Source organism: Aethalodelphis obliquidens, unplaced genomic scaffold (genome assembly GCF_003676395.1).
Source record: "Aethalodelphis obliquidens isolate GAN/ISIS:26980383/991018 unplaced genomic scaffold, ASM367639v1 scaffold9, whole genome shotgun sequence".
Lineage (NCBI taxonomy): Eukaryota > Metazoa > Chordata > Mammalia > Artiodactyla > Delphinidae > Aethalodelphis > Aethalodelphis obliquidens.
In genome coordinates, this window is record NW_020837953.1 from 47220104 (window position 1) to 47246377 (window position 26274).

At 55.9% G+C, this 26274-nt stretch overlaps 1 protein-coding gene across 9 annotated transcripts in view; it reads right to left on the bottom strand.

The window, feature by feature from the left end:
• CAMTA1 (calmodulin binding transcription activator 1) overlaps window positions 1-26274 on the bottom strand; it is an 894875-nt gene that overhangs the window by 54860 nt on the left and 813741 nt on the right. For 6 of the 9 annotated variants that reach the window (XM_027110324.1, XM_027110321.1, XM_027110323.1 and 3 more), the window contains one exon: window positions 24286-24420. In XM_027110324.1, the coding sequence (XP_026966125.1) occupies window positions 24286-24420 (135 nt within the window). Of the gene's footprint in view, window positions 1-92; window positions 232-24285; window positions 24421-26274 lie in introns of those variants that run through there. The other 3 variants (XM_027110326.1, XM_027110325.1, XM_027110327.1) reach the window with 2 other exon arrangements.

A 26274-nucleotide genomic window follows, 5' to 3' on the forward strand; every position in this document is an offset into this window, starting at 1 on the left:
GCCCGGCCGGCCCGCGCGCCCCCGCCGGCCACCGCCCTCGCCCCGCACGCGCCCGGCCGACTGACTCTCCCCTCGGCCGCACGCACACTCACTCCGACTTGGTGAGCACGACCAACGCTCGGTCGGGCTGGCGCCGAGCCGCCTCTGTCTTCCTACTCCTCCCGCGCGGCCCCGCCCGGCCCGGCCCCGACAGCCCAGCCCTGCCCTGACCCGCTCAGCTCCACACGCCGCGGCTGGAACGACTCGGGCTCCGGGTACCGCTGTCTCCCCGCCACAGCCCGAGTGCGCCGCCCGGGCCAATGGCGGGGCGCGGCGGTGAGCTCACCGGCCTCGGCTCCGCCCTCTGGGCCCCTCGGGCCAATCGGAGGGCGCTACGTCACCCGGAGCCGGGCAGAGGCAGGTGTGGGGCGCGGAGCCGCTCGGCGCGGGGACTGCGCCGGAACTGCGCCCGAGCCTCGCGGCGCCGCGCTGGACGGCGGCGGGCCCGGCCCGGAGGGTGCGGGCGGAGCGCGGCGCCACGGCCCCTCGAGATGCCGTCGTCCGCTCTCCCGCCCAGATTCCGGGAGGCCAGCCAGCCGGGTGGCCACGGTCCCCTCGAGGGCAGGGACTACTCCGAGCCCGACGGCTGTGCCCTCTCCCCCGGGCCCACAGCCCCGGGCGGCCTCCTCTGGGGCCCGCACCGCGCGGGAGGGGCGCTCGGGACGCGTGCTCCCGGCCTGCGGAGCCACCCCTCGCCCGGCCGCCGACTCCCGGCCCCGCGGCGCCGTCGGGTCCGCTCGGGAGCCCCGCACCCTGGGGCCCCGCGTACCCCGGCCCGGGCTCCCGGCGCAGCCCCGGCGCGCCCTGCGGCGGCGGCGGCGGCTGCGGCGTCTGCAATGCAGCCACGGGAGGAGCCGGCGCTGCGCTGCGCCGCGCCGCGAGCGGGGGAGCGCGGAGGGCTGGGCGGGAAGGAGGGGCGCGGGGCACGGTGAGCCGGCCGACGGCTGCGGAGCCGGGGCAGCGCCCGGGAGGCCGCCGGGGTACTTGGGCGGGTCCCGGGGTCGGAGTGCGGAGGGGCCCGGGTCGTCGGCCAGGACGGGGCCGAGGATGTCTGGGCAGGGACGCTGCAGGACGGCTCCCATGGGAGTTCAGGAGTGTCCAAGGTGCCCATTCCGGCAGCGCAGGGCCTGACCTCCTTAACTGAAGTTCTAGGGCCTCTGCCCATCCCTCGGCTCTAACCCTGGTGTCCAAAAGTTCTGACTTCGGCTTTCTCACTTGGATGCTTCTGCATAGTGTCTCTTACTTCCCGCCAAAAGCCCAAGTCACACCTCTCCATCAAGACTCACGTCTGCAAGCAGCCTTCCCAGGCATCCCAAATGGACACCACCACCCCTTCTCCTTTCCCTGTAACAGGTGTAGTCCTGCCGATTCAATAAACCCCACCCACGGCCTTGCACACAGAAAGTGCTTGGCCCGTGCAGACTTGTGATGAGCCCATCTTCTCTTTTTTCCCTCATGTTCTCAAAGATCGTAAAAACTGGTTATGTCTCCTTTCTGCCATTTGGGTTAAAAAGCGTCTCGAAAGATGGGGGCAGAATCTTTTTTACTGAGCCTACCCAAACGCACACGAAAACAACTGCAGAATTTTGCACAGCCCTCAAGACTATACAACCAAAACTGAGTCGTTGTTTAGAGACCAAGCCCAAGGACATCCCTAGTGGGGCTGGCTCCCATCCTGTGCCATGCCTCTAAGCCAGCAAAGCGAGCAGGTAGAGTATGGTCTCACTCTCGGGGGCCGATGGCTGATTCTAAACCTCAGCAAGTCCCTCACCTGCCCCGGCAAAGTCAGAACACTCGAACGCACTCACAATCCTGCTCCAACAAGTCCTTCATATTCCCACCCCCATTGCCTCTGCCCTGCTCTCACCACACTGGACCCCTGCGCTCCCCTGCTCTGCTTATGCACTCCCCTCCCCCCCTTTATCTGCTAGGGGCATTCTTATCCATTCATTGAGGCCTGGCTCAGATCCCCTGGCTGCTCTCAGCGGAGCAGACCCAGGGGCATTGTTATGCATTACTATTTCAGCACTCTGTTTCCAGGAGAGGCAATGTAAGGTTAGTAGTCGGGGACAATGGTAGTTAGGTTCTCCTATTTGCTAACTGTGTACCCCATGGGCTGTGCCTTCAGATCTATGGGTGAGAATTAGATGAGCCAATAGATGTCAGATGCTTACACCAGTGGTGCCTGGCACATAAGTTACACTCAATACAAGTTCGCTCTTGTTGCCATCAGAATCAAGGTGTCTTGGAGTGGTGGATAGTGACTGGAGAGGAGTGGGGGTGGGTTTCTGGGTTTCTGGTAATGTTCTCTTCTTGACCTGGGCACCGGTTTTAGTTTGTGAAAACTCATTGAGCTGAGTTTCACATACTTATGATATTTGCAATTTCCATATGTACTGTACATTAATAAGAAGTAATTTTAAAAGTTAGTTGTTGTTAGCTAAGAAGGAGACACCTCTAATCTCCTTGAGAACAGGAATAGAGTCTTAACTTATCTTGGCACCTTGCACAATTCCAGGCACGCTGGAAGGATTCAGCTAATAGTTGTTGAATTGCTCTGAGTAGATTGTGAGCAACAGAGACCAACTGGGGAGATGGGATGACGAGGGGCAACACCTGCCTTTATACACGCAGTGCAGGGAACTCAGGATGATTGGGTCCAGGTTCAGCCACCTGGACCCCAGCTAAAGAAAAAGCCTCCAGACTTTTCTTTCAGGTGGGGAACTTTGTTGTTGTTGTTTGGTTTTGGTTTGTTTGGTTTTGGTTTTTTTCTTCCCCCTTGGATTTGCTTTTGAAAAGGCAGAAGTTCAGCTCTCGTTCAGACCTGGGCATCCCAGCTGCCTGCCATGACCCTTCACCCTTCCTCCAGCAGCTCACGTCCACCTGGCACGAAAGAAACGTTTAGCCATGGCCGCTTCAACACATTGGCTGTGCCCTGATGTCAGAGTGGGGGTCAGCAGCCTGGAGCTCTCCTTCCAGGCAGCCCGAGGTGACATTTCTGCAGTAGGAACGTCCTCAGCTGGGGCCATTCCCCTCTTGGAAGGTCTGTCGCTCTCCTTCCCCTCTGCACCTCTGTCTCGGGGTGGAGGCCACGAGAGCAAGTGCCCTCCCTGGGCCACACCTGGAAAGGCAGGCGGAGCTGGGGCAGGGTGCGCTGGATGCTTCTGGAGTAAGCTCAGAGCTCAGGCAGTGTGCTGGCAGGGTGTCTTTCCTCGTGGGTATTCATGCTCCTCTCCTCCAGGTTAGGGAATGACAGGGCGAGACAGGCATGCGCTTCAAGCAAATTCTTCCACTAGGTTTTTACGGGGCTTTGAGTAAACCGGGGTCATTTTTTTAAATAGTGAAGAAGAAAACTTTGCTTGGTGATGACTTCACTTGGTAGCACCCAGACCAAGTGCAACTGTTGCATCTTAAAGCAGAGATGGTGTGTCCGTATCCCAGCCTAACCTCTGCTGAGGGTCTCAGGAGGATGAAGGGAACTTCGGTTTGTTGGGTACCTGATATCTGCCTGCTGTTACGCTAGACACTCACATACACTGCTACTGTTTCTCCTGCAGGCTGGATATTGTACAGAGGAAAAAACGAGGCTGCAAGGTGTCAGATAACTTGACTAAAGTCATACAGACCGTAGGCGGCAGGTCTGGGTTTCAAGTTCTGAACCTGCACTCGTTCTGCCCCTGTGATGGCTCTCCAAGTACCTAAAAATTCTTGCCATCATTAAGATTCCCTTTGTTTAAGAAAGCAGTCTGGGAAATTTCTAAGAACCAGGACTTCTTTTCTTCAGCCCCGGCAACTGTGATGCTTGTTTATGTCAAGGTGTAGATTCTACTGGGCCAGGTCCCTGAGTGACTGTGATGAATAGGACCTTCCTTACCAACTGGCATTGGACTTGAGCGTGAGAGAGAAATAAATCATTTGACATGGGGCTGTTTGTTACTGCAGCATAACTTCACCTCTCCTATCTCATAAGAAATCAAATACGTTTCTGCATATATCAACTTCTAATAAAAAATAATCTAATAAAAACTAAGTGACAACTTAAAAATAAATGCAAGATGCATATTCATTATATCTTTAAGGCCTTAGGAAATATAAAAGTATTCTTAGAAACCATGGGTAAGAGCGACAGAATAATTCAATGGGGAAAGGATAGTCTTTTCAACAAATAGGGCTGGAGTAACTGGATGTCCCCACGTAAAAGAATGAAGTTGGGCCCCTACCTCACACCGTATGTAAAAATTAATTCAAAATGGATCAAAGACTTAAATATAAAAGCCAAAGTACAAACGTCTTAGAAGAAAATGTCGAGGGAAACCTTCATGTCCTTGGATTTGGCAATGGTTTCTCAGCTATGCCATCAAACCACAAGCAACCAAAAAAAAGAAAATTGGGCTTCATCAAAATCGAAAACATTTGTGCTTCAAAGGACACCATCAAGAAAGTGAAAAAGACAATTCACTGAATGGGGAAAATATTTGTAAATCATATACGTGATAAGGAACTTGTATTCCTTCTCATTCTTACAACTCAAGAATAAAAAGCAACCTATTTTTTTTTTAATGGGCAGAGGCTCTGAATAGATATTTCCCCAGAGAAGATAAACAAGTGGTTAATAGCACATGAAAATATGCTCAGCAACATTAATCACTGGGGAAATGTAAATCAGAATCACTAATCAAAACCACAAAAATGCAAATCAGATACCACTTCACATCCACAGGATGTCTGTAATAAAAAAGATGGACAATAACAAGTGTTGGTGAGGAAGTGGAGAAACTGAAACACTCCTACCCTGCTGGTGGGAATGTGAAATAGTGCAGCTCCTTTGGAAAATAGTCTGGCTCTTCCTCAAAAGTTTACTCATAGAGTTACCATATGACCCCACAATTCCACTCCACGTATATACCCAAGAGAAATGAAGACATGTCCACACATATGGACATTTATATGGCAATAAAAAGTAACGAAGAACTGACACCTGCTGCAACATGGATGGACCTTGGAGAAATAATGCTAAGTGAAAGAAGCCAGTCCAAACGAACACATATGATATGACTCCAGAACAGGCAGACTTGTAGAGATTGAAAGTAGATGAATAGTTGCCTTAGGTGGGGGAGGAGGGAGGAGCTTGGGGGCAGTGGGACAGGACTGTTAATGGGTAAAAGGCTTTCTTTTTGGAGGAATAAACTTGTTCAAAAATTGGGTTGTGATATTGACTGTACAACCCTGTGAATAGACTAAAAAACTTTGAATTGTACACTTTAAATGGGTGAAGTGTATGGTATGTTAATTATATCTCAGTGGAGATATACACACAGACAATAAGAGGAAGAGAAAAAGAATGAAGTATAAAAAGAATCAGTGGATTAATTTTAGAAGAGAAAACTGAGTGATGGGAAAAGAAAAGCCAAAATCAGGAGGGTCTGATGGCGGATCCTTTGTCAGTGGGTCCCCTTGTGCTCACTGAGCCCCCGTGTATGGTCCTCGGTGGGATATTGTGGCAGCAGGTGGAGAATGTGGCCTGGCTAGGTGACTGCTCAGTGAGGAGACAAGACAGACACAGGGGAGGCGCTGAATCCCGTGATGGTGACCCCATGGGGCAGAAGGATGATGGAAGAGGGCACCTGTCTAATTGTGCTTCTGAAGGATTGTGAAAAGGCCAGGGGTGAGTCCATCAAGTTCCCACTTGTTGTGACTGCCTCCTCGACAGCTAGGGGTCCTGGAGAGAACCGTGGCCTGAACTTGGGGTTCCCCTTGGAGAGGTCCCTGATAGGCCGGGCTTCTCCATCACAATGGTTGGCTGATTCAGGGGTGAAGGTGAGCTTTGCAGAGAGCCTCAGACACCTCAGCTGAGCTGCCAGTGTCCTTGTCAGACCCCTGAGCCTTCCATAGGAGGGAGGTGCTGGGTGGGGGCAGCGCAGCCCAGACCCTGTTTCCTGCATCACCACTAACTACCTGTGTGCCAAGCTCCTTTCTCTTCCTGTGCCTCACTTTCCTCTTCTGCAAAATGAGGTCTAAGGCCATGCACATGGGGTCCTCGTGCAGGTCCAGTGGGACCTGACACAGCAAGCACCCCTGTGCTTCGGCTGCAGGGACTGTGGATTTGAAATGACCAGTCCCATGAATGCAGCTGCGTGCATGCCCCCAGGTAACCCACAGCATTGAGGGCACTGGCACATGCTTGCTATTTTGAGCCACTCAGCTTTGGGGTGCTTTGTTACGCAGCATTAGATTACTGTAGGGGACAGCTGTATGAGACAAGGTGTTTGCTACCAGGGCAAACCGTGCTGCCAGGATTGGTATCAGCCCGGGAACACTGTCAGCTCAGTCTGGGAACTTGGGGATTTCTCCTAAGGGCCATGATGCAGAAAGAGAATCCAAAGAAGTTGGGGGAAAGAAACCACCTTCACACACTCTCCCTGGTGGCTCATACAGGCCCATCCATTCCCTGTGCCCCCATCCCCAGGATTATACACATGCCAGATGGTAAAATACATGGCCAGTCTCCTATGAGAGCAGGGCACGTGCAGAGACGTGCTCTGCTCAAAGGAGCAGCAGAGTCAAAAGGCGGATAATCCAACACACACTCAGGAAGCGGTAACGCGCGGTGATAAAGCACCCAGTGGGCTTCAGTATCCACGGCTCTGAGCTGCGTGACAAAGGACAAGTCACCTGACGAGATTCAGCTTCCTTGTCACTAAAATGGGGATGGAAACATCACCTGGAAACAGGGAGAGGATGACATTGGATAACGAATGTAAAGTGGGAGCCCAGGGACTCGGGGGCACCCTGGGTGGGGCTTGGGGATGAGGACCAGGGACCCACGCCAGTGTGGCTCATGGTCTCATCCAGGCCTTCCAACTCACCAAGGTCCCATCTGCTCTAGGACTCTGGGCAGAATGGTCCCCATGGACAAGGAGGTATAGCCTCCACGGACAGGATAGTGAAGACAGCTTAATAGGCAGACGCCACCTGGGGAGGGGAGAGACCTGGTTCTTCCTCTTGGGCTGGGAGCTGCCATCATCACCACCATCGTCATCATCATCACCATCGTCATCATCATCACCATCACCATCATCATCACCATCATCACCATCATCACCATCATCATCACCATCAAGATAGTATTTGCTGGGTGACTACATTCTTTACACATGTTAATTCCTTTCATCCTCACACCAAGTTTGTGCTTGGTGGGTGTTCCTATTACCATGGTTTTACAGAGGAAGAAACTGAGGCACAGGGGGTTAAGTAATTTGCCCTGGACTGTGCACTAGTGAGCAGCAGAGACCCTGATCCCCTGCACTCCTGAGCTGGAGCTCTTAGCTGCTTCTCTGCTTGGCCCCACGTGAGAGCTAAAGAAACAGCCTCCGTGACAGTCCAATGGGGTGAAGGGCCCCCCTTAACAAAGAGACAGGCTCGGCAGCTTGGCCGGCAGGGCCGAGGCCTCTTCCTGCCTCCAGCACTCTTCCTGAGGCTGTGCCTGTCAACGCAACACCACCCTTTGGTACCAGGAGTCTGGGTGGCACACCGCAGACAGACTCAAGGAGACGGGTCCTGTCTGGCCTGGGGACCCTCTAAGCTGGGCCAGCCAGGCCAGTCTGTGCCTGGGCTTTATTCGAAGCAGAAGCCTAAAACCCCTTGAGAGCAGAGTAGCCAAGTGGTGAGCACTCTGCTCAGGGGTCAGAAGGGCTGGGGCACTGTTTCCAGCTCTGACACCTTGGAAAGACTCTCTTCTCTAGACCTCAGTGTGTTCATCTGTAAAACAGGGATGATAACAGTAGCTGCATCCCAAGGTCATCATAAGGACTATTTGTGAAGCTCGTAGCCCGGTGCCCAAAAGGTGTTAGCACCTTGTCTCAGCTAAACAATAGGGCAAGGGGACTAGTCCACACCTTGGCCAAGATAGCTGGAAAACTCAGGCACAAGCCAGCAGAACTCCAGATGAGGCCTCTGGCCTGCTGGGGCGGGGGGGGGGGGGGGGGCGCGGGTCTGAGTTGTGGGCCCACCATGGGGTCTCAAAGGGCAGGTCTGGGGCTTGGCAAAGCCGTCATGACAGTGATGAAATCCTCTTCCTGCAGCACATCTCATTTTTGGAGAATGGCTCTGTTATGGGCTGAGTTTTTACACCCCCAGAAATTCATAGATTGGAGCCCTGACTCACAGGACCTCAGAACGACTGTATTTGGAATCAGGACTTAAAAGAAGTGATTAGATTAAAAGGAGGCTGTTAGGGTGGACCCTAACCCAATCTGACTGGTGTCCTTATACTAGAAGGATATTGGGACACACAAAGAGACAGCACACAGAGAAAAGGCCATGTGAGGACACAGCGAGAAGGCGGCTGTCTGCAAGACAAGAAGACAGGCCTCAAAAGAAACCAAACCTGCCCACACCTTGATCTTGAACTTCTAGCCTCCAGAACTGTGAGAAAATAAATGTCTATTGTTTCAGCCGTTCCATCTGCGGTATGTTACCTGGTAGTAACAAAGACAAGCTAAGACAAGCTTTGTCTTCTAAGCCCAGCTCCTCACATGGCCATGCATCTCTTTACCTGGCTGAGGGCTCAGAGACCTTCAAGTGCAGAACTCTGTGGCTCCCTGTTCAAGGTCATGCTTGCCAAATCAGGGCCCAACCCTCCTGCAGACCCTTCCAGAGAGGATCTCAGGAAGCTTCGGCCTTTGGGGTCTGAGAGCATCGCAAGCACCCACTGGACTGCTCTTGTATGGCCCAGAGGAGTCACAGTTAAGAACAGCGGTGTTTACTCAAAAGGTACACTCAGAATGCACTTACTAAAGCTTCTGTGGTATACTTTCGTACGAAGTAGATATTATTCATTTTTTTTAAACTTGGGAACCTGATTAAGGAGAAATGAGTATATTCTACTGAAGGTGACAACAGTCAAAAGACTGGATATTTACGCTGAAGATCACTTTGAAATCACCATCCTGACAGTTGCTGTGACCAAACCCTGAAGCTCAGACACTGGTGGTAACAAGAGCTGGGAAGAGGTCACCAGGGGAGGGGCTTGTCAAATCCCGCTCTGTTACGGAAACAAAGAAAAAGCAATTAAAAGGGAAGGCGCAATTAGAGGCCAGCGCACCTTAGGCTACAACCATCTCACATGCCTCAGAGAAGCAGAGCTGACAGGTTGAGCTCAGGGGGAGTTTTAGACACCTTAGGTGCTCAACACCGTTACTGAGAAAAACAAAAGAGTGGCCAGGGAAAAGCACAGATGTGTTACACACACACGTGTACCCCCAACCCCAGCTGGTCTCTGACACCCTGGTATCCACTGTGGCCCCTCGCAGTGCAGCCGCATCCCCACGCAGGTCTGCAGCTCACGGGCTTCCGGACCTGAAGCCGGGTCAGTCCCTGGCTTGGCCCTGCTGCCTGGGAAGCACCATCCGCATCAAAGTGAAATCCCCTGGGATGCTGTCACACGAAATGCCACCCCACCCAAGGATCCTCCCAGCTTTAACTCACTTTCAAGTAACTTAAAACAATGCCAGGGCCTTTCAGCAAATATAAAATGAGCCCCCGCTCACTTTCTTCTGGGAATCAAAACCGAGAACGCTGGGGGAGGAATGATGTCTGTAAGTGCAATCAGGGGGCCTGGAGGTTCACACTTCCTGCTGCATGACTGCTCTCTGCTCAGAGCTTGCTTTTTCTCCTGCTGCTTTTCCAGGAACGGGCAGAAAGACTCGTGATAAATGCATCAGCCGTCTCCAAGTGCCAGGGCACTGGAGGCTTCGAATGCATCAAGCCGGACCTCGCAGGGCCACATCTGCAGGACTTCTGGGCGGGCCCTGCTCGGAGCTACACACTAGCGCTTCCCCTGGCTTTAGCTGTTCCGGGGGTGGGGGCCCAGGCCAGGCCTTCTGCTGTCATAATAAACATCACTGACCTTATAAACTTAGAGCATTGATGCATTTTTCATGTCTGAGAATCACACTGAATTGTTAACATCTTAGAAGATGGCCGAATGCTGCATCTAGGTTTTCTCTTTCTCTTAAAGGTGAATTATTGAGCAGGAATGCTCTTTGCCCAGGACCCCACCCCGGCTCTGAGATTCCTCTGAGATTCCCGTGTGCACCCAGCTGGTTACCTTGCAAGGTCAGATCCATTCCCTTTGGTGCTGGGGGAAAAAAGAGGAGCACAGTTGGAGGAGGGGCTTCCTCCAGGGGGTGGGGGAGGGAGAAGGCTGAGCGGCAGCTCCAAATGGAGCCAACAGGAGAACACTTTAGTGAGGAAAGAACACTGCCAGAGCCAGGGGTGCTGTCTGCAGATGGAGATGGGATGCACATTCATTTGCAGAGCATCACGGGCCGGGGCACAGGTGAGTAATTTAAAGAGGTAATTGAGATCATACGTGAGAATAATAACCTTAGCTGTCAAAGGCTCTTAAAATTTCTCATTTGACTTCACATTTAAGTGGATGGGTCTGTAATGAAGTGAATTTCACATCTCTGCCCAGGAAACCTTGAGCTTTGCACAGTATTCTCTGTAGAAGACAAAGTAGTTGCCCAAACCATGTTTCATAATAAAATGTGTTCTCGAGCCCCAAAGAATTGCTGAGCACTACACAGTATCCGCGTAGGGGCGACACTTTGAAAACAACAGCAACAACAACAGCAAAAACCATGTCAGACGCTCAGCGTTTCCTCTTGAGGCAAGAACAGCAAAAAGAAATTGGTCTGCTGGTTGAGGAGCAGGGGAGACAGGCTGGTGGGGGCAGAGGAGGGGAGGTGCAATTCTGCGCGGTAGAGACTTTAACCTTGACCAAAGAGAGGTCTGGCTTTTGTCCTTGCCTTCCGGGGAGGTGATCTCTAAGCCCTTGGAATGTCCTGCCGGAGGGAGTGGCTTAGTTTGCCTGAGTCACTGGAGAGTCCTACAGTCTGATTTAAGGTAGGAGCTGGTTACAGTGGAGAGTTGTAGGGTAGGGGCTGGCCACTCTAGAAGGATCAACTATGTGATTTAGGGAAGGACTTGCGGTCACACAGTTTCAGCCAACTCGGGAGAGACCGGAGACCGAGATCAGCCGTGAGGGCAATCCCTCACGCCTCCGCGGTGGAGCCCCAAGAAGAACTCTGGACACCGAGGCTCAGGTGAGCTTCCCTGACTGGTGGTTTTCCGTGAGCATTGCCACACATTGATGCAGGGACATTAGTGCTGACCACAGGCCACGGGAGAAGACAACGGAAGGTGGGTGTTTGGTGCCCTCCTGGACCCTGCCGGACACGCTTCTTCCCTTGGCTGGTTTCCATCTGAATCCCTTTGATGTAATAAACTGTAACTGGGAGTATAACGGCTTTCATGGCCTCTATGAGTCCTTTCCACGAATGATGGAAACCGTGCATGGATTGTGAGTTGGCTGACTGTTTGCACATTCTTAATACATATGGAGAGCGTTCCTCCGAACAAACATAGTTTTCATACAGAGTTAACGCCTGTCAAGTGCATCCTCTTCCTGATGGGAGCACAGAGGGACTCCCTGCCCCTCTCATGTGCTCCCCTAATACTCGGAACCTGCCCCTATGGGGCACTCATCACACCAACTGTGCTGTCCGGCTTGCCTCATGTCCTGGGCCGTGCACTCCTGGAGGTAGGGGCACGCCCAGTTGACCCGTAAAGCCCTGAACCCAGGAGAGTGCCCCTCAGATGCCTGGGACTCAGCAGGTACCAGTTACTGATGGGCAGGTGTACAGGCTGCCTTCTGCCAAAGCTGTTTCTTCCATTGTGGTTTGTGACCTGGCTGAGGGTCATGAACGTGAAGCTGTTGGCATGGAGCCTGGCTGGAGTGGCTGTCACTGTCATACCAGAGCACTTTGGTGCAGTGAATTCCATGGAGGTGGGTGTGGACCGGCAGGTTTCATGGCTCCTGACTCAGCTACCCACCTACCGACTCATTCATTCACTTATTCATTCACTCACCAGGCTAAGGTAGAGCTGGGTCAGACAATGAGGGAATCACAGAGGGTCAGATGATGCCCTCCTCCAGACCCCAGGATGGTGACACACCATGCAGGGACTTGCCAAGGACCTGGTCCAGAGGGGAGATGGGTCTGAGCAGCTCAGGGAGGAGACTTGCTTTTTCTCTTCCTTTTCCAAATCCAGGGAGCTGAGTAGTGAATTCTCTGCCCCTTAAAAGCTCTGAAGGCAGCCTCAAGGGCACATTTTTAATAAAGGTCAAGCTTCTGCATTCTTGCCTTGGGTTATTTGCCTGAAGCTTGTCCAGTGACAGGGAAACCAGAAAGGGGTTGATGGTGCCTGGTCAGTTCTGGACACCCTCCCCAGCTGCTTCTGACATCAGGGATCCTGTAGCCTAAAGCTGGAGTCAGTCAGCAGTGTCACAAAGACACCACTGTCCGTCCATCCATCCGTCCATCCATCCATCCATCCATCCATCCGTCCGTCCATCTATCCCTTGAAGAAATATTTATTGAGCACCTACTGTGTTCCTGGCCTCTTAGGACATGATTATAACTAAGACAAAAGTCCTTGGCCTCAGAACTCAGCTATATCCTCACCTTTGCCAATTTCATCCACACCCCTTGACCCATTTCTTCCCATGCCACCTCCATGCAGTCATGTCACAGATGTCTCTCTCCTGCCCACATGCTTCTCTGAGCTCTGGAGCCTAAGTCCACTCACTTGCTGTTGTTGACTTTTCCCATGGATGTCCCAAAGGCCCTTCAGACTAGCCCAACTCATGACCAGTCCTCCTCCAGGGTGCACGACACGGAGCGCCCGTACCTAACCCATCTACAAGTCTTACTGATGCTACCTCCTGAATCTCTCTTGATGGTCCCCTTTTCCCAGAACCGCCAAGTCCAGCATCATCTCCAGCCTGGAGGATTCACTGGTCTACCCTCGCCAGCTCTGGCTCTCCTTCAATCCGTCCTCCACGCAGCAGCCAAGAGCACTTCCTGAGATGCAAACTTGGTCACGTCCATGCCTCTCAAACCTTCCATGGCTTCCCTCTCCTTGGGGATAAAGCCAGCATGCCTCAGCCTGGCTGGTGCTTGGGTACCCCTCTAACCTGTCTGGTCTGATCCTCAGCCCCTCTCCACCTCCCCAGCCTTCACATGCTCCCTTATATCCATGAGGCTCCTCCCACCGCAGGGCTGTCCGTGCACGCTGTTCCCCATGCTGTTCCCTCCCCTCTCCGTGGAGTTAACTTCTGCTCCTCTCTCAGATCTCGGCTCAGGGGCCACTTCTTCAAGAAATCCCTCCCAGACCTCCTCTTAACCCTCCATCACAAGCTCCCCACACACTTATTTGTGCAAAGGTTTGACGTTCAGGTCTGATTTTTCTGCCAAATGGTAAGCTGGGTGAGCACAGGAACCTCATCTGCTCTTTTTCATTCATTCCTTTGTTCTAATCTCAGCACTGGCCCAGGGCTTGCCACCTAGTGGGGGCTCCGGTACCAGTTAGGGAATAAATGATTACAAAGAGAGAATTGCTAAGGGAGGAATTTACAAAGTGTAATGGAAAAGCCAAATAAAAAGAAGGCATCCTGTGTGGGCGGCAGTGGGATGAGGGGGGAAGTCAGCTTTTAGAGGGGAAGGGCCTTACAGTAGAAATTTTCAGCAGAGCAGGAGTTCTCTAGAGCAGCCCCAGGAAAAATAACCTGAGAGACCAGAGGGAACGGCATGTGTGAAGGCCTCGAGGTGAGAAACACTACAGTATGTTTGGGGAAATCGGGTATTTTGGTGGAGAGGAGGGGAGAGCCTTGTGCAGGGGGAGAGGAGGTGACGGCTGAAGGTAAGCCGAGAAAGACAGGCTGAGGGCAGCTTAGAAAGGGTCTTGGATTCCGTGCTGCAGTCAGAGTTGATTCTGACCTTCCCAGATGACCACGCCCCTCCCAACAGGTGCCGCTGGCAGCCCCGCCTCCATTTCTAACTCCTCGTGCTGCACTGGGTTACAATCGCCAATTTTGGGGCCTGTCTCTCCCAGGGGACCGCACCTTGCACAGCGCCTGGCACACAGCGGGTTCCCGTCAATCCTTTCCAAAAGCATCAGGGATACACAGCATGGATGGGGAGGGAAAGAATGTGGCGGCAGGAAGGCCAACGGGGAGGCTCCAAGCCCGGGTGTGTGATGCTAAAGGCCTGAGATAGAAAAATGGTAGAGGACCCCGGAAGATGGGAGGAGGAAGCCCTGGGGGGTTTTTAAAAGTCCTACTTTGCAAACTGCTTGCCTTGGGGGAAGAGGGTTGTGGGGAAGGGAGAAGCAGGGATGAAGGATGTTTCTAGCTCTGGAGGCCCCCATCGGACGCAGCATAACTGTAGAAGGGAGAACAGGCGCAGAGGAAGGCTCTCGTTATGTGGAGGTCAGGAGCCGCTGGATGGGGTCAGACCACTGTGTATGATCCTCTCGGCATCACCTGCTCACTGTGTGTCTGCGTCCTCACCTGTAGGATGGGGGACCTCGTAGGTAGTTGGGAAGTTTGAGTGAATCGATCTGCGTAAACGCTTCGTGGATAGGGCCTGGCAGATGGTGGCACGTAGATGTCAGCTGCTGTAACCCCTGGGTGGACAGCTCTGTGCCAACAGGTCTGCCAGCTCTCCCTCGTGTCTCAAGACCAAGGGATGCAGCTTTGGTGTTGTTGAGGCGACCCAAGGCGTCAGCAGCTCTTCTAAAAGTGGGTGTCACCAAATGCGGTGAGGGCCCATCTCAGACCTGGGCAGGAGAAAGGACACTCGGGGGACCTCTCCATCTGCTGATGTCAGGACTGGCCCAGGGCCTCGGCCAGCTGGTTTCTCACCTGCCCTGTGTCCCGGCTTCCGGAGTCTGTGAGTCTGGCTGGGGGGTGGAGAAGGGGAAGTGGGTGGAGGGTGCAGGGCACACACTGATCTTGAGTCAGGAGGGCTTCTGTCCTGATTCGGCAGTGGTTTGGGGCAAGTGGCCGCTCTTCTGGGGGCCCAGATTCCTTCCAGAGGGATGAGGAGGTTGGACAATGCGACAACCGTTTCTTCCAAGTTCTAATTCTCGAACATTCTAAGTCTGTTTCTGATGTATCAATTATTTCCACTCTGCCACGGATTTTTTTAAATGTCTCCCATTATTGAGTATGGAACATCTGACACACACCTGCCTGTCACTTTTTTTTCCTCAAGCAAAGGACTTTAAGTTCACAAGTGGAACATGTCAGCAGTGGAGGGAGCTGGTCTTCAGCCTATCAGGCTCTTGTGAATGTCTCGTTGTCACAGAGGCGGGAGACAAGGTCAGTCGCTGGGCTGCTTGGAAAGGATCAGAAACACGTGCATTTTGGGGAGTTTTTAAAAGGAGGGGGCTTGTGCTCGCCCCACCCAGAGGCTGGGATCTGGATTATTGGTAGGGGAGGTGGGAACCTCCTCTCATCCAGCTCCAGGACCGCCAGGACCCCGTTTCCTTCTGGAGGCCACACCAGCCCCCGCTCCACCCACGGCCCCTTCTCCTTGCTCACGGGCGATGTCCTGGGTCTCCCCGTCTCAGGACCATTGCTCCCACTGCTGGGTCAACAGATCAGCATATCCATTCTTTTCCAGGGAGGTGCATTCTGGGGCCAGATCCTAGGAAAGGCTAAGGAAGCCTTCAAATCGCTGGCCTAACTGGCCGTGCAGCCGTTGGGTCCATCTGCAGGATTCCCGCATTCCAGCCACAACCGGTGGTCGGGGTCTGAGAGCCGTCTCCACTGGGTCTGACATCCACACACCGTTGGGCGGGTGAGTCACAGTTTGTTCCTGCTTTGGGACTTGGCACCAGTCCCTGCACCCCAGTGGGGAGCAACTGGGAGGGAGTTTGTCCCTGGGACTCAGAGCAGATGTGGATAGACGTCTCCCTGAGCCTGGGGCCAGCGAAGCTGCCTCTCTGGGGCCCGCACACCTGTGGGATGGTTTTCTGGGCCAACAGCAGAGGGCAAGGCAGGAAGGGCAGGGCCCGGGGCTTTTTCTCTGGCTGCACGAAGAGGGGTGGAGGCACAAGATCTCCTGGGCCAGGTCTTTCCTGTCCCAGCCTGGGGAGAGTCAGGGATGTGAGCTCAGAGACAGGCTACCAGAGTTTTCAGCCAGTTCTCTGGGTTCTTTAAATTCACGGAGCTCCCTCCTGCCGTGGGGTCTTCCTACATGCGGTTTCCTCTGCCTGGGATGCTCTGCTCCCCTTCTCCTGGTATTAACACGGCTGCCACCTCCTTTTTCTTGAAACACCCTCTTCTGGCCTCCCGGCGGTCCCATCCTCTCCATCTTCCTCCTCTCGCTCGATGCTTCTTCTTCTTTGCCAGCAACTTTTCAGTTTGACATTTAAATCCTGGGGGAGCTCGTGCTTGACCCTGTGCCCTCTCCTCTCCTTTATCCACCCTCTTTCAGGAGCAACTGTCTCTAGACCCACGGCTTTAAATTCCATTGCTGAGCTGATGACATCTAAATTTTAACTCCTTTCTGGGCCCCCCCTTGGCCTGCAGACTTTCAAACCCAACTGTACCCTTGGCAACTCTAATAGGCTGTGAACCAGAATATGAACAAAACCCACCTGGGATTCCCTCTCTCCCACCTTCTTCGAAGTTCTTCATCTCAGGAAATGGTCCCGTGTCCCCCACCATTGTTTAAGCCCCAAATCTAGGCACTACCCATCCTTCTCTTGCTTATCCTCCGTGTTCAAATCATCAGCAGGGCCCCTGACTCTACCCCCAAGAAGCCCCCAGACTGTGTCTCTTGGGATTCATCATCACCGGCCTTGTCGGAGCCGCTCTCATCTCTTGCCCCCACTGATGCAAGAGCGCTCGGGGTGGTCACCCTCTGAGTAGAGACACAGTTCATGTTCCAGACAGCAGCCGGGGCGGGGGCGGAGCGTGTCACCTCACTGGCTTATAACCCTCCCGCTGTCCTCGGGATCAAGTCCCAGCCCCCTGCCCTGGCTGAGGGGCCCCCGGAGGCCCGGCCCCTTCTCGTTCCGCTGTACCTCCCCTTAGCCTGCTCACCGTTTGGCCCCTACACGCCAAGCTCCGGGTCTCGCAGGGAACTCTGTTCTGGGATTCCCTCGGCCTGGAACGTCCTTCCCAGGATCTTCGCGTGTGCGTCCTTTCTGACATCGCGCCTCCCCAGAGAGGCCTCCGCCGGCCGCCGACCTCAAGCAGCCACCCTGGCCCCCCTCTACCAGGCTGCCCATGGTAAGTGCCCCGATATTTCCTCTGTGATGTGTTTGTTATCTTTCTCCAGCCTCTAGAATGTAAACTCCACGGGAACGAAGGTCCCCTGGCGTCAGAGCGGTACCTGGTGATGCAAGAAGGGACGACCCTCGTGGAAGGAGGCAAGAGTAGAGGCCAGGAGCAGGAGTGGGATGCGCAAGGACATTTGGGGCCGAGTCAAGGTGGTGGCAGAGGGGATGGAGAGAAGGCCACTAGGATGGTGACGGGTTTGGGGGGCTGGGCGTGAGCAGGGGGTCTCAGGAATGACTCTGGGTTTTCTGGGGTGGACTTTCCGCCGAGGCTGTAGGAGGTATAGGATCAGGAGGGGGCGCATGGCAATAAGAAGGATGTGAGTAACATTTGGGACACGCTGACTTGCCCAAGAAAACCGGAGCAGCGACGTCCTGGGGCAGCTAGATGGAAGGTTCTGGATCTGAGAAGAGGCACAAAGGTGGACCTATCAGTGCACCTTTACAGACGGTAAAGAGCGTCCTGGGTGGGGCTAAGCCCTCACGGAGAGTGGGCAGAGGGAGAAGGGAGGGGCCTGGAGACAGCATCCCAGGGCCTGCCGGGTCTTTAATCCACCGGATGATTTCCAGCCCCTCGGACCCCAGGGACCACCTCCTCCCCTTGTGAAGCCCTCTGACCCTAGGCTCTGAGACCCCACACTCTTCTGTGTCCCTCCGACTACCCCCACTGTTCCTTCTCAGTCTCCATCGCCAGCTCCTCCTTCTGGAATGTTCTGTTAACGTTCACGTTCACGTAGCCTGCGCTCTCCGGGGCCTCTCTCTTCTCGCTCTGCCTCAGAACGTGACCTTATTTGGAAATAGGGTCTTGGTAATTAGTTAATTACAGATGTAACTAGTTTAAGATGAATTCATTGGATTGGGTGGGGCCCTAATCCAATGACCTGTGTCCTTGTAAGAAGAGAAAACAGAGACACAGAGACACACAGAGAAGGAAGATGCCATGTGATGACGGAGGCAGAGGCTGGAGTTATGTTGCCACCAGCCAAGGAGTGCCAAGGGTTGCCAGCGGCCCCTGGAAGCTGGAAGAGGCAAGAGGATTCTCCCTTAGAGCCTTCAGAGAGAGCATGGCCCTGCCAGCACCAGGGCCGCTAGAACTTCCAGCCTCTAGAACTGCCAGGAAACTCATGCAACAGTCAAGGATAACTTGGTTGATATTGACCATGGGAGGGTCTGAGCCTCCCACCTTCGCGCCTCAGTGGCCAAAAGCTGCCCCCGCAGGAGTGGCCACGTCTGCCAGAGCTCTGGGTCTTCACCCACTGGTTTTTAATTTGCTACCTGCCCCAATAGCCAGGATGAGGACCCAGGGGCTGTCTCCTCGGCCTCTGCAGATGCTGGGCTTGCCGTTTCTCTGCAGGGCACCATTTGTCACTGATGCAAGGAGGCGGGTGAGGCCCAGCCCCAAGGTGACCCATCCCTGCCACCCAGATCCATTTGGTGTGGCCCCTGCCGCAAGCAGCAGGAGATCACGCCTCCGGGAGACATCTGAGCACCAGGCCCCTTGGTTTCTGCCTAAGGAGGGCTAAGGACACCCACCCCCATCTGTAAAGATGTGGACCCCACAGAGCACAGAGACACTGACTATGAAGAGGGAGCCTGTGCTTTGGAGTGAGGCCTTGACTGGGTAGCTGCAGCTCAGACCAGAGTCCCTTCCTGCCACTCAGCTTCACGTCCCGAGTGTAAGACTGGCTCAAACCAGTTTCTGCCACTACCGACTTATCTCTTAGGTCCCTGCTATGTAAAGAAATACCCAGACACCCATGAGTTAACACACTGGAGTGTGCCCTAGACCCCACTCTAGGTGAATGCCAGAAGATTCTTCACAGTGCCCCTTCTTACTTACAGAGAAGACCCCTGCGTCCAAGCTTCTGAAACTTCTTCCAAAGTGCTCCCAGAGGCAGGAGGGTGTGGGCCCTCGGGGCACTGACTTTGCCTGTGGTTCAAGGCGCTCTCCAAAGTCAAGCCCATTCACTGATGCTCTATGTCTGATCTAAAAAACTCTCCTGAATTTTGTATTCTACCCCACGAAACAAACTGTATTTGTTTCAGTAAAACAGTGGCATTTAAAATTCATTACAACTTAACATTTGCTCCTCTCCCCACATTATCTGGTAAAAGTGATACACTTTCTGTCTGGCTCTGTCGATGTTCTCCCATGTGGACAGTTCATCACGGGCTCAGAGCGGGGGGGACTGGCAGGCGGGCTGGGGGATCTGCAGGATGGAGGGAGCCAGGCCAGGAGGGGCCAGCAAGGTACACTCATCTGAAAGCCCTGGAGTGTCCTCACTGGAGGGAGGAAACATCCAGAAGCTTCCCAGGGGCCATTCTCACAGCTGGAGTGGCCCCTCCTGCTGCCCCTGGGCTGCACCCTTGGCCTCTGGCTCAGTGTGTGGTCTTCCACTCCTGGTGGTTAGAGGCTGCTATTAGAAACCAGCCGGCAGCGGGGGGGGCGGGGAGAGGCTGGCAGAAGCATGGCCACATGCCAGGGACAGGCAGCTGGGAGGGGGGGAGGGGACAGAGCTGGGGACCATCCCAGCTACACATCTTCCATCTATTAGCACAGAAGCCTTGGCCACAGAAGGCCAAACCAGGAGGCCAAATCTTGCTTTTCCTTCTCTCCACCTCCTTACAGGGGGCAAGGCTCCCACCTTCCCACACCTCTAACCCGGAGCCAGGCTGCCCCAGAGGCTGGCTTGCCAGATACCCTCCTCTGGCCCCGGTGAGCTGGAGGGCAAGCTGCAGGGGATGGGGGTGGGGGTGTCCGCCCTGCCCCAAGGCTTCATATGCCGAAGCAGGCACCTGGACCGTGAGATGTGAGTTCCCGCCCCCTCCCTCTGCCTGAGATTACATGGTCCCTCCCCCACCCGAGGGTGGCAGGAGACCTGCCCAGGTGGCTGACGGGCTGAGCCCAGGAAAGCCGCATCCGTGCATCGCACCAATCCTCTCACTCAGGCAGGAGGCTCAGCTGCCCGAGAGGCAGTTGAAAATAGAGTCTAAGAATAAGCGGCTTAGTCCGGTTTGGAGAGGGGCCCGGCTGGGTAGGGGTGGGCCAAGGCCTTGGGGAGCATCAGCTGGTTAAGGGAAAGAACCAGGCACCCAGAAGGTCCACTCCCCTTTCTTCCAGGGACAGGGATCTCTTAAAGGTGTCCTAGTGCCCTTGGCCAGATGTGCGCCCCACCCCCTCGCTCCAGAGCCACAGGGTCAGGTGGCCTGGGTTGATTCTTTTTGCAAACACAGGCCCAGGAGAGGCCGTCTAAACACACAGCACAGCCTCCCCTCGCTCAGCACAGCCCTGGCTGTTTGTGTCCACAGGACCCCTGGCAGGCAGAAGGGACATTTCCCAGAGGCCCTCAGAAAATGGTCCCGGGGTAAACTGGCTGCTTGACTACCTCTCACCGGGAAGAGGTCCCATTGCGCCCCAAAGGCACAGCTGAGCCACCCCGGACCACTCTGGGGTCCTGATGCAAGAGGCCTGGGGAAATCTGTTCTGAATCTGGACCTCTGGGGGAAGAAATGGTGAAGCTGGTAGTTCCCAGAGCCCCTTGGCTAAAGGAAGTGGCTGTTCCCCAGCCTGGGGCCCTTGCCGCTCCCTCTGCCTGGGATACTCCTCCTTCCCATCCGGCTCAGCCTGGCTGATGCCTGCTCAGGCTGGAGGTCTCAGTGGAAGAGTCACTTCCTCCTGGAAGCCTTCTTGAACACTGGGCTGGATGAAGCTCTCTTGATGTGTCCTGTGGGCACTTATTCGCTCATGCATTCAATCTTTCATAAGACAAACAGGTACTGTGGCCCGCAATCTGCCAGCCTGTAGGGCCTGTGTCCTCTAGAGGTCACAGTGCAGGGGCTGGGGAGGGTGGGCAAGTCCCCTAAGTTTGGGAGAAGCGCTGCAGCTCCCGAGACCCAGAGAACTGTGCTCCCCCCTAAGTCGGCCTGGAGCGGGTAGATGCCGACGCCAGCGCCCCCTCTTCCCTGTTCTCCCTCCTCCCCCGTTTCCATGCTTGTCTCCGCCTGGATGGCTGTGTCCAACTGAGATTTTGGGGACACGGGGCCCCTGCGCCCATGACCCTCCCTGGGGACGATCGCCTCCCGCCCGACCAAGCTGCTCAGACAAAGGCTGCGCCCAGGACAAAGGCTGCGCCACCGCGGCTGCTGCTGCGCGCGCGGATTCGATTCCGCGTGCCCCACCCAGCCTTTAGTCTGGCAAACAAATCCATTTTTTTAAACAAATGAAAGCTGAAATCTCTTCCCAAACATTTCTCCCCCTCTGGGATGGAGGGAGGAGCAAAGAGCGCCCCCAGGATGGCAAGCAGGGCGACGGACGCGGGTGGAGTGGTGCGGGCCAGGAGCGCGCGCAGCGGGAGGCGGCCGCCGGCGCCAGAGCGCGCAGCCCTGGCGGCACGTCCCTGTTCTCTCCCCTGGGCTGGGGAGGGCTGAGCCGTGCCGCAGTCCGTGGGGCGGGCGCGGGCGCAACCTGCCCAGCGCTCCGCGCAGGGCCCCTGCATTGCAGCTGCGCCGGGCGTGCAAGCGTGCGTGTGCGCGCGTGTGCATGCGCGCGTGTGTGTCTGTGTGTGCGCCTGTGTGTGCACGCGCGCCGCTCGGCCGCCGCGCCCCAGTTCGCTCGGCGCTGCTGTCCCCTCGCCCCCTCCCGTTCCACCGCCGCCCCTCCCCCTGGCCGCAGCGCGCGCACCTCCCAGTCCCCGCGGTTCTAATTGAGAATTTGCCCGGTAACCTTGGGGGCGGGAGGGGCAGAGAGAAGGAGCCGCGGAACGGGAGGAGAGGGGAGAGGAGAGGAAGGCTTCTGACAGCCTGGTCGCTGCAGCATCTTCTTCGACACACTTCTTCACTGCCAGGCCACAGAGTTGGCCAGAGCCCGGGGGACCTCCACCCTCTGGGCTGTCCCAGCTGTCCCCTTTGCACTGGGAGGATTATGACCCTGGCGCTGAGGCTGCGGTTCTGCTCCCCCCCCCACCACCGTTATTATGTATCAGGCTGGTGAAATGCTGGGAAAATGATCCTTGGGTAGATAAGTCACTTGTACTCATTTTGGGGCGAGGAGGGGGGGATGGAAAAGAGCAAGGAGACGGTAGTTTTACTCTTCCACCCTGGCAGGGTGGGCATCTCACGGTTCCTCTGCCCTGGCCCCCCTTCCCCTCCCACTATTGAAAGGACGTCTGGCCAAGCCCAAAGGGAAGGAGATTCATGGGGTCCTTCGGGGCCCCCACCTGCTCTCAGTAGGGGGGTGGCCCTGCCTTGTCCCTTCCCCAGCTCCTGTCATCTCTCCTGTGTATTCTGCCAGGGGCTGGGAGGATGCTTATTTCAACTGGAGGCCTATGGAGCTCAGAGCTCCAAGTGCTGGCAGAGGGGGCTGCTGGGGAGCAGGTGTCCTGCTTGGCCGAGGACTCAGGGGCGTGCTCATCATGAAGCATTGAAGGTGGCTTCCCCTCCCCACGATCTCTCTCACAGCATCCTCTCCTGCCGGCAGCCTCCCGGTACAGCCTGCCCTCTGGGCTTCCGGGGGGACGGCTGATGATTCCTGTGCTCCGAGGCAAGGCACTGCCTGGCTAGACTTGGCTTTCTGAAGGGCTCCATCTTCCCGGCAGGTCCGACACTGACTGGTCCCTGCATCCTGCAGTGCACCCTGGTGAAGTGACCTGGTCGCTGAGGGAGAGCCAGGGCTCTGCAGAGTTCCCTGTTCCCTTTCCCATTTGCTCTGCAAAACTGAAACCGGATTTCCTGAACGGGAGCCCCCGGTCACCCTGCCCTTCTCTGTTACATCCTGCAGGTCATCGTCACAGCGCCGGCTGGCTTCAGCCCCGGCCAGGGTGGCTGCCAAGGCCAGCCTGGCACTCCCAGGCAGCCACTGCCAGCGTGCAGACGCCTGCTGACCCAAAGCCACCTCTGGGAACAGCTCAGAGGCTTCAGTGGCCAGGGCGGCTGCCAGGCCCCCTGTCACTGCTGGGGCCGGGGCTGGGATGAGGCAGAGATTTACACACTGGGTGGCCCAGGAAAGCTGCCTAAGGCATGTGCCCAAGCCCAGAGAGCCTCCAGCGACCAGCAGCAAGGGGAGGTCTGAGAGGGGAGAGGGCAAAGGGCCGCTGTGGATGGGGGAGGGGAGCTTAAGGAACTGACCCCCACAGAGGGCCTGGGTCAGCTTAGCTGAGACCCAACACCTCAGGCTGGCAAGGTCTCTAGCAAGGTACCCCACAGACCGGCACCTCTGCGGCTGCCCTGATACTAAAGGCGGGTGTAAGCCAGCCCTCTATCCTGTCTCGGTGCCCAGAGCAGACCATCAGCTCAGCCCCCCAGGCCAGCTCTGGGGCTTCCCCTGGGCATGCCCGGGCCCGGAAGGGCAGCCTCTGCGACTTTTCTCTGCAGAGCCTCTGGCGCCCCAGGGGGAGCAGCCGCCGCTCGGCACCCCCGTGCAGCAGGCCAGCGGCTCTCAGAGAAGCATCCTTGGCCATCACGTCCTGACTCCTGCCTTGGAACCTCCGGGGGCTCCCTGGCCCTCCGCCCTCAGCTGGGTCGGAGAGGGCTTCCATGAGAAGGTGTGCCTCATGGTCCCTAAAAGGCAGAAGCACTCAACACACAGCCTTGAAGTCCAGGCCTTGGAATCAGAAAGAAGCCCAACCTGGGCTGCCTTCCCCCAGCCTCGCCCATTGCTGTTGCCTCTGAGAGGCTCAGGGCTTGGTGATGGCCTCCAGGAGCTCCCTCTGCTTCTAGAAACTGCCCTGGGGCTGGGGGTGGGGCAGCAGAGGATGCCTGGACCCTGCTGCCCCAGGTCTGTCCGGAGAGGGGCCTCTCAGCAGCTCAGGGGCTTGTCTGGCCACTCAGACACCCTGGCAAGCCCTGGGTCCAAGCTCACCTACTCACTCTGTCCCAGGGAAAGACCGAGATTGAGGGTGGGGACCAGCTGGTCCTCTCGAGGTGCGACTTGCACCCCGAGCAGCAGAAGTTAGGAAACCTGGATGCTTCCTCCTTTTTCACACCTTGCACACAGGGTTCCCAAGTGTCCCTCTCCCTTGGGGCCTGGCGAGGTGACCCGAGCGCTGTTCTTACCGTCCAGTGACAGCCAATCGTGCTGGGAGGACGGGAGTGTGGGCAGGGCCCGAGCTTTGTACTCAAACACCACTGAGTTGGAGATGATCTGGTTGTTGAAGGCAACTTGTAGGGTCACAAGACCAGTGTCATGGGCTGAAAGCAGAAGAAAGAGCTGTCAGGGAGGGAGGAGGCCGGGGCCTGGGCACACTCCAGCCTCATGTCCCCACCCAGGGGCCAGGAGGACCCTCTCCCCACTGCCCTTCATGGATCAGCCCTGCCTGGGCCTGCTCACTCCTCAAGGTCAGAAGCGGGGGGGCTTTAGGTGCAGCATTTGCATTGGACTCCTTTGTGCCATTTCTCTGTTTCGCCTTTTCCTGCAAGCTCGTCCTGACTCACTTAGCCTGGCCTTCTGCGTATTTTCAGAAGTTCTTCTGCATCCCCGATGAAGGCCAGAGCTTTGTCTGTGCCCGTTACTCTGAGCCCAGTGGTGCTGGGCAGGAGGCTGGCGTAAACCTTTCGTCTCCCCCCCGACGCCTGGAGGTCAGGCTTCGGGAAGACCGGCCCTTATGGGCCTCGTGAGCTGCTCTGACCCCGACACGGGGCTCAATGAAAGCTATTAGTTGAGTAACGCAGGGGACATTCTCACGGTTCCCAAGAGGAGAGCCTACCTGTGGCAGAGAGACTTGCTTCATTTCTGGGGGTGAGGCTGGTTTTGAAGTCTTGGGGGCCAGTGGGTGTATACAGGCTGCTCTGCCCCGCCGGGCCTCAGCCTCTGGTAGACAGCAGGGTTCTGTGCTCTCTGCCCTGCTTTTCTGGAACCAGCGCCCAGGGCCTCCCCAGGACAGATTTCCAGGGAGGACGCACCCGGGGATCGTGTTACTGTTTGGACTCTTGGTTTTCCGAAGCTTAGACTGGAGGAAGCTCTCCAAGTCAGCTGCTCCCCAGGGCAGAGTAAAGCCCTGGCTTCCCTCTGAGGTCTTCTGATGCAGCCCTCGCTGCCCACGGGAAAACCAACTTGTTGAGGTGTGGCCTCTCTCCATCCCAGGTGTATGTGTTACGCAATGGTCCCCAGAGCAGGTCTTCGGGAAGTCATTGCCCCAAGATGACCAGTGTTTTTTTCCCTGTGCTTTCCACCCTGGTGCGGTCCCTCGGCTCCAGGTCACAAGCTGGCTCCACGGTGGGTGGGGTACCACTGGAGATCCCGCCGCGCCTCTCTGGGCAGGGGGCCCCAGCCAAGTCCAGACCTGCCTAGGCTCTGATGGCGTCCCCAGGCAGATCTCCAAGCTCGTGGTTACTCGTCTTCCCTCGAGATTTGCCTCGTTTACCAACAGGAGGGTAGGGCGTCAGCGAACGCCCCATCGGAGCCCACTCAGCTCTGCTCCTCTGGGCAAGTCTGCTGCCTCTCGCTGGCCCCCGGGGAGCTCAAGCCTTCTCTGTACCAGACATTCCAGCTAGAGGGTCCTCCTCACCTGCCGCTCATCTTCCACCATCTCCTGGCATGTGTACAACCTGCCGTGACGCCGGAACGGTGGCAGATCCCAAGGCATCCCGTCCTTCCCCAGAGAGACAGAGCGAAGAGGACCTGTCATAGCCTCCTGGGTCCCAGCCCAGCAGCCCGGCGCATGCGGGCCTGTCACCCAGGACATTTCCTGGACTCACTTTCCCTCCCCGGCATTGAGTCCATCAGCAAGCCCTGGGTCCATTTACTTCTCTCCATCCTGATGGCCACCATGGTACCCAAGCTGCCATCATGTCTTGCCTAGATGCCTGGACTCCTGCATTAGCGTCCTGCCCAGGGCACCCTCAGCACACCTGAGACCTACCTGTTCTGCTGGGATGGTGTTAGGGTGGGGGGCACACTCCAAAGCCTCCACAGGAAATAAGTGGGAGTGTGTTGCCCAAGGGAGCCTTCCTCCTTAAATCGGGAAAGATTACCCCTCTGCCGCTTCCTATGGCTTCCCTGCTTCTTTCTTCCCTCCTACAATCCATTCTCCCACACACCCAGAT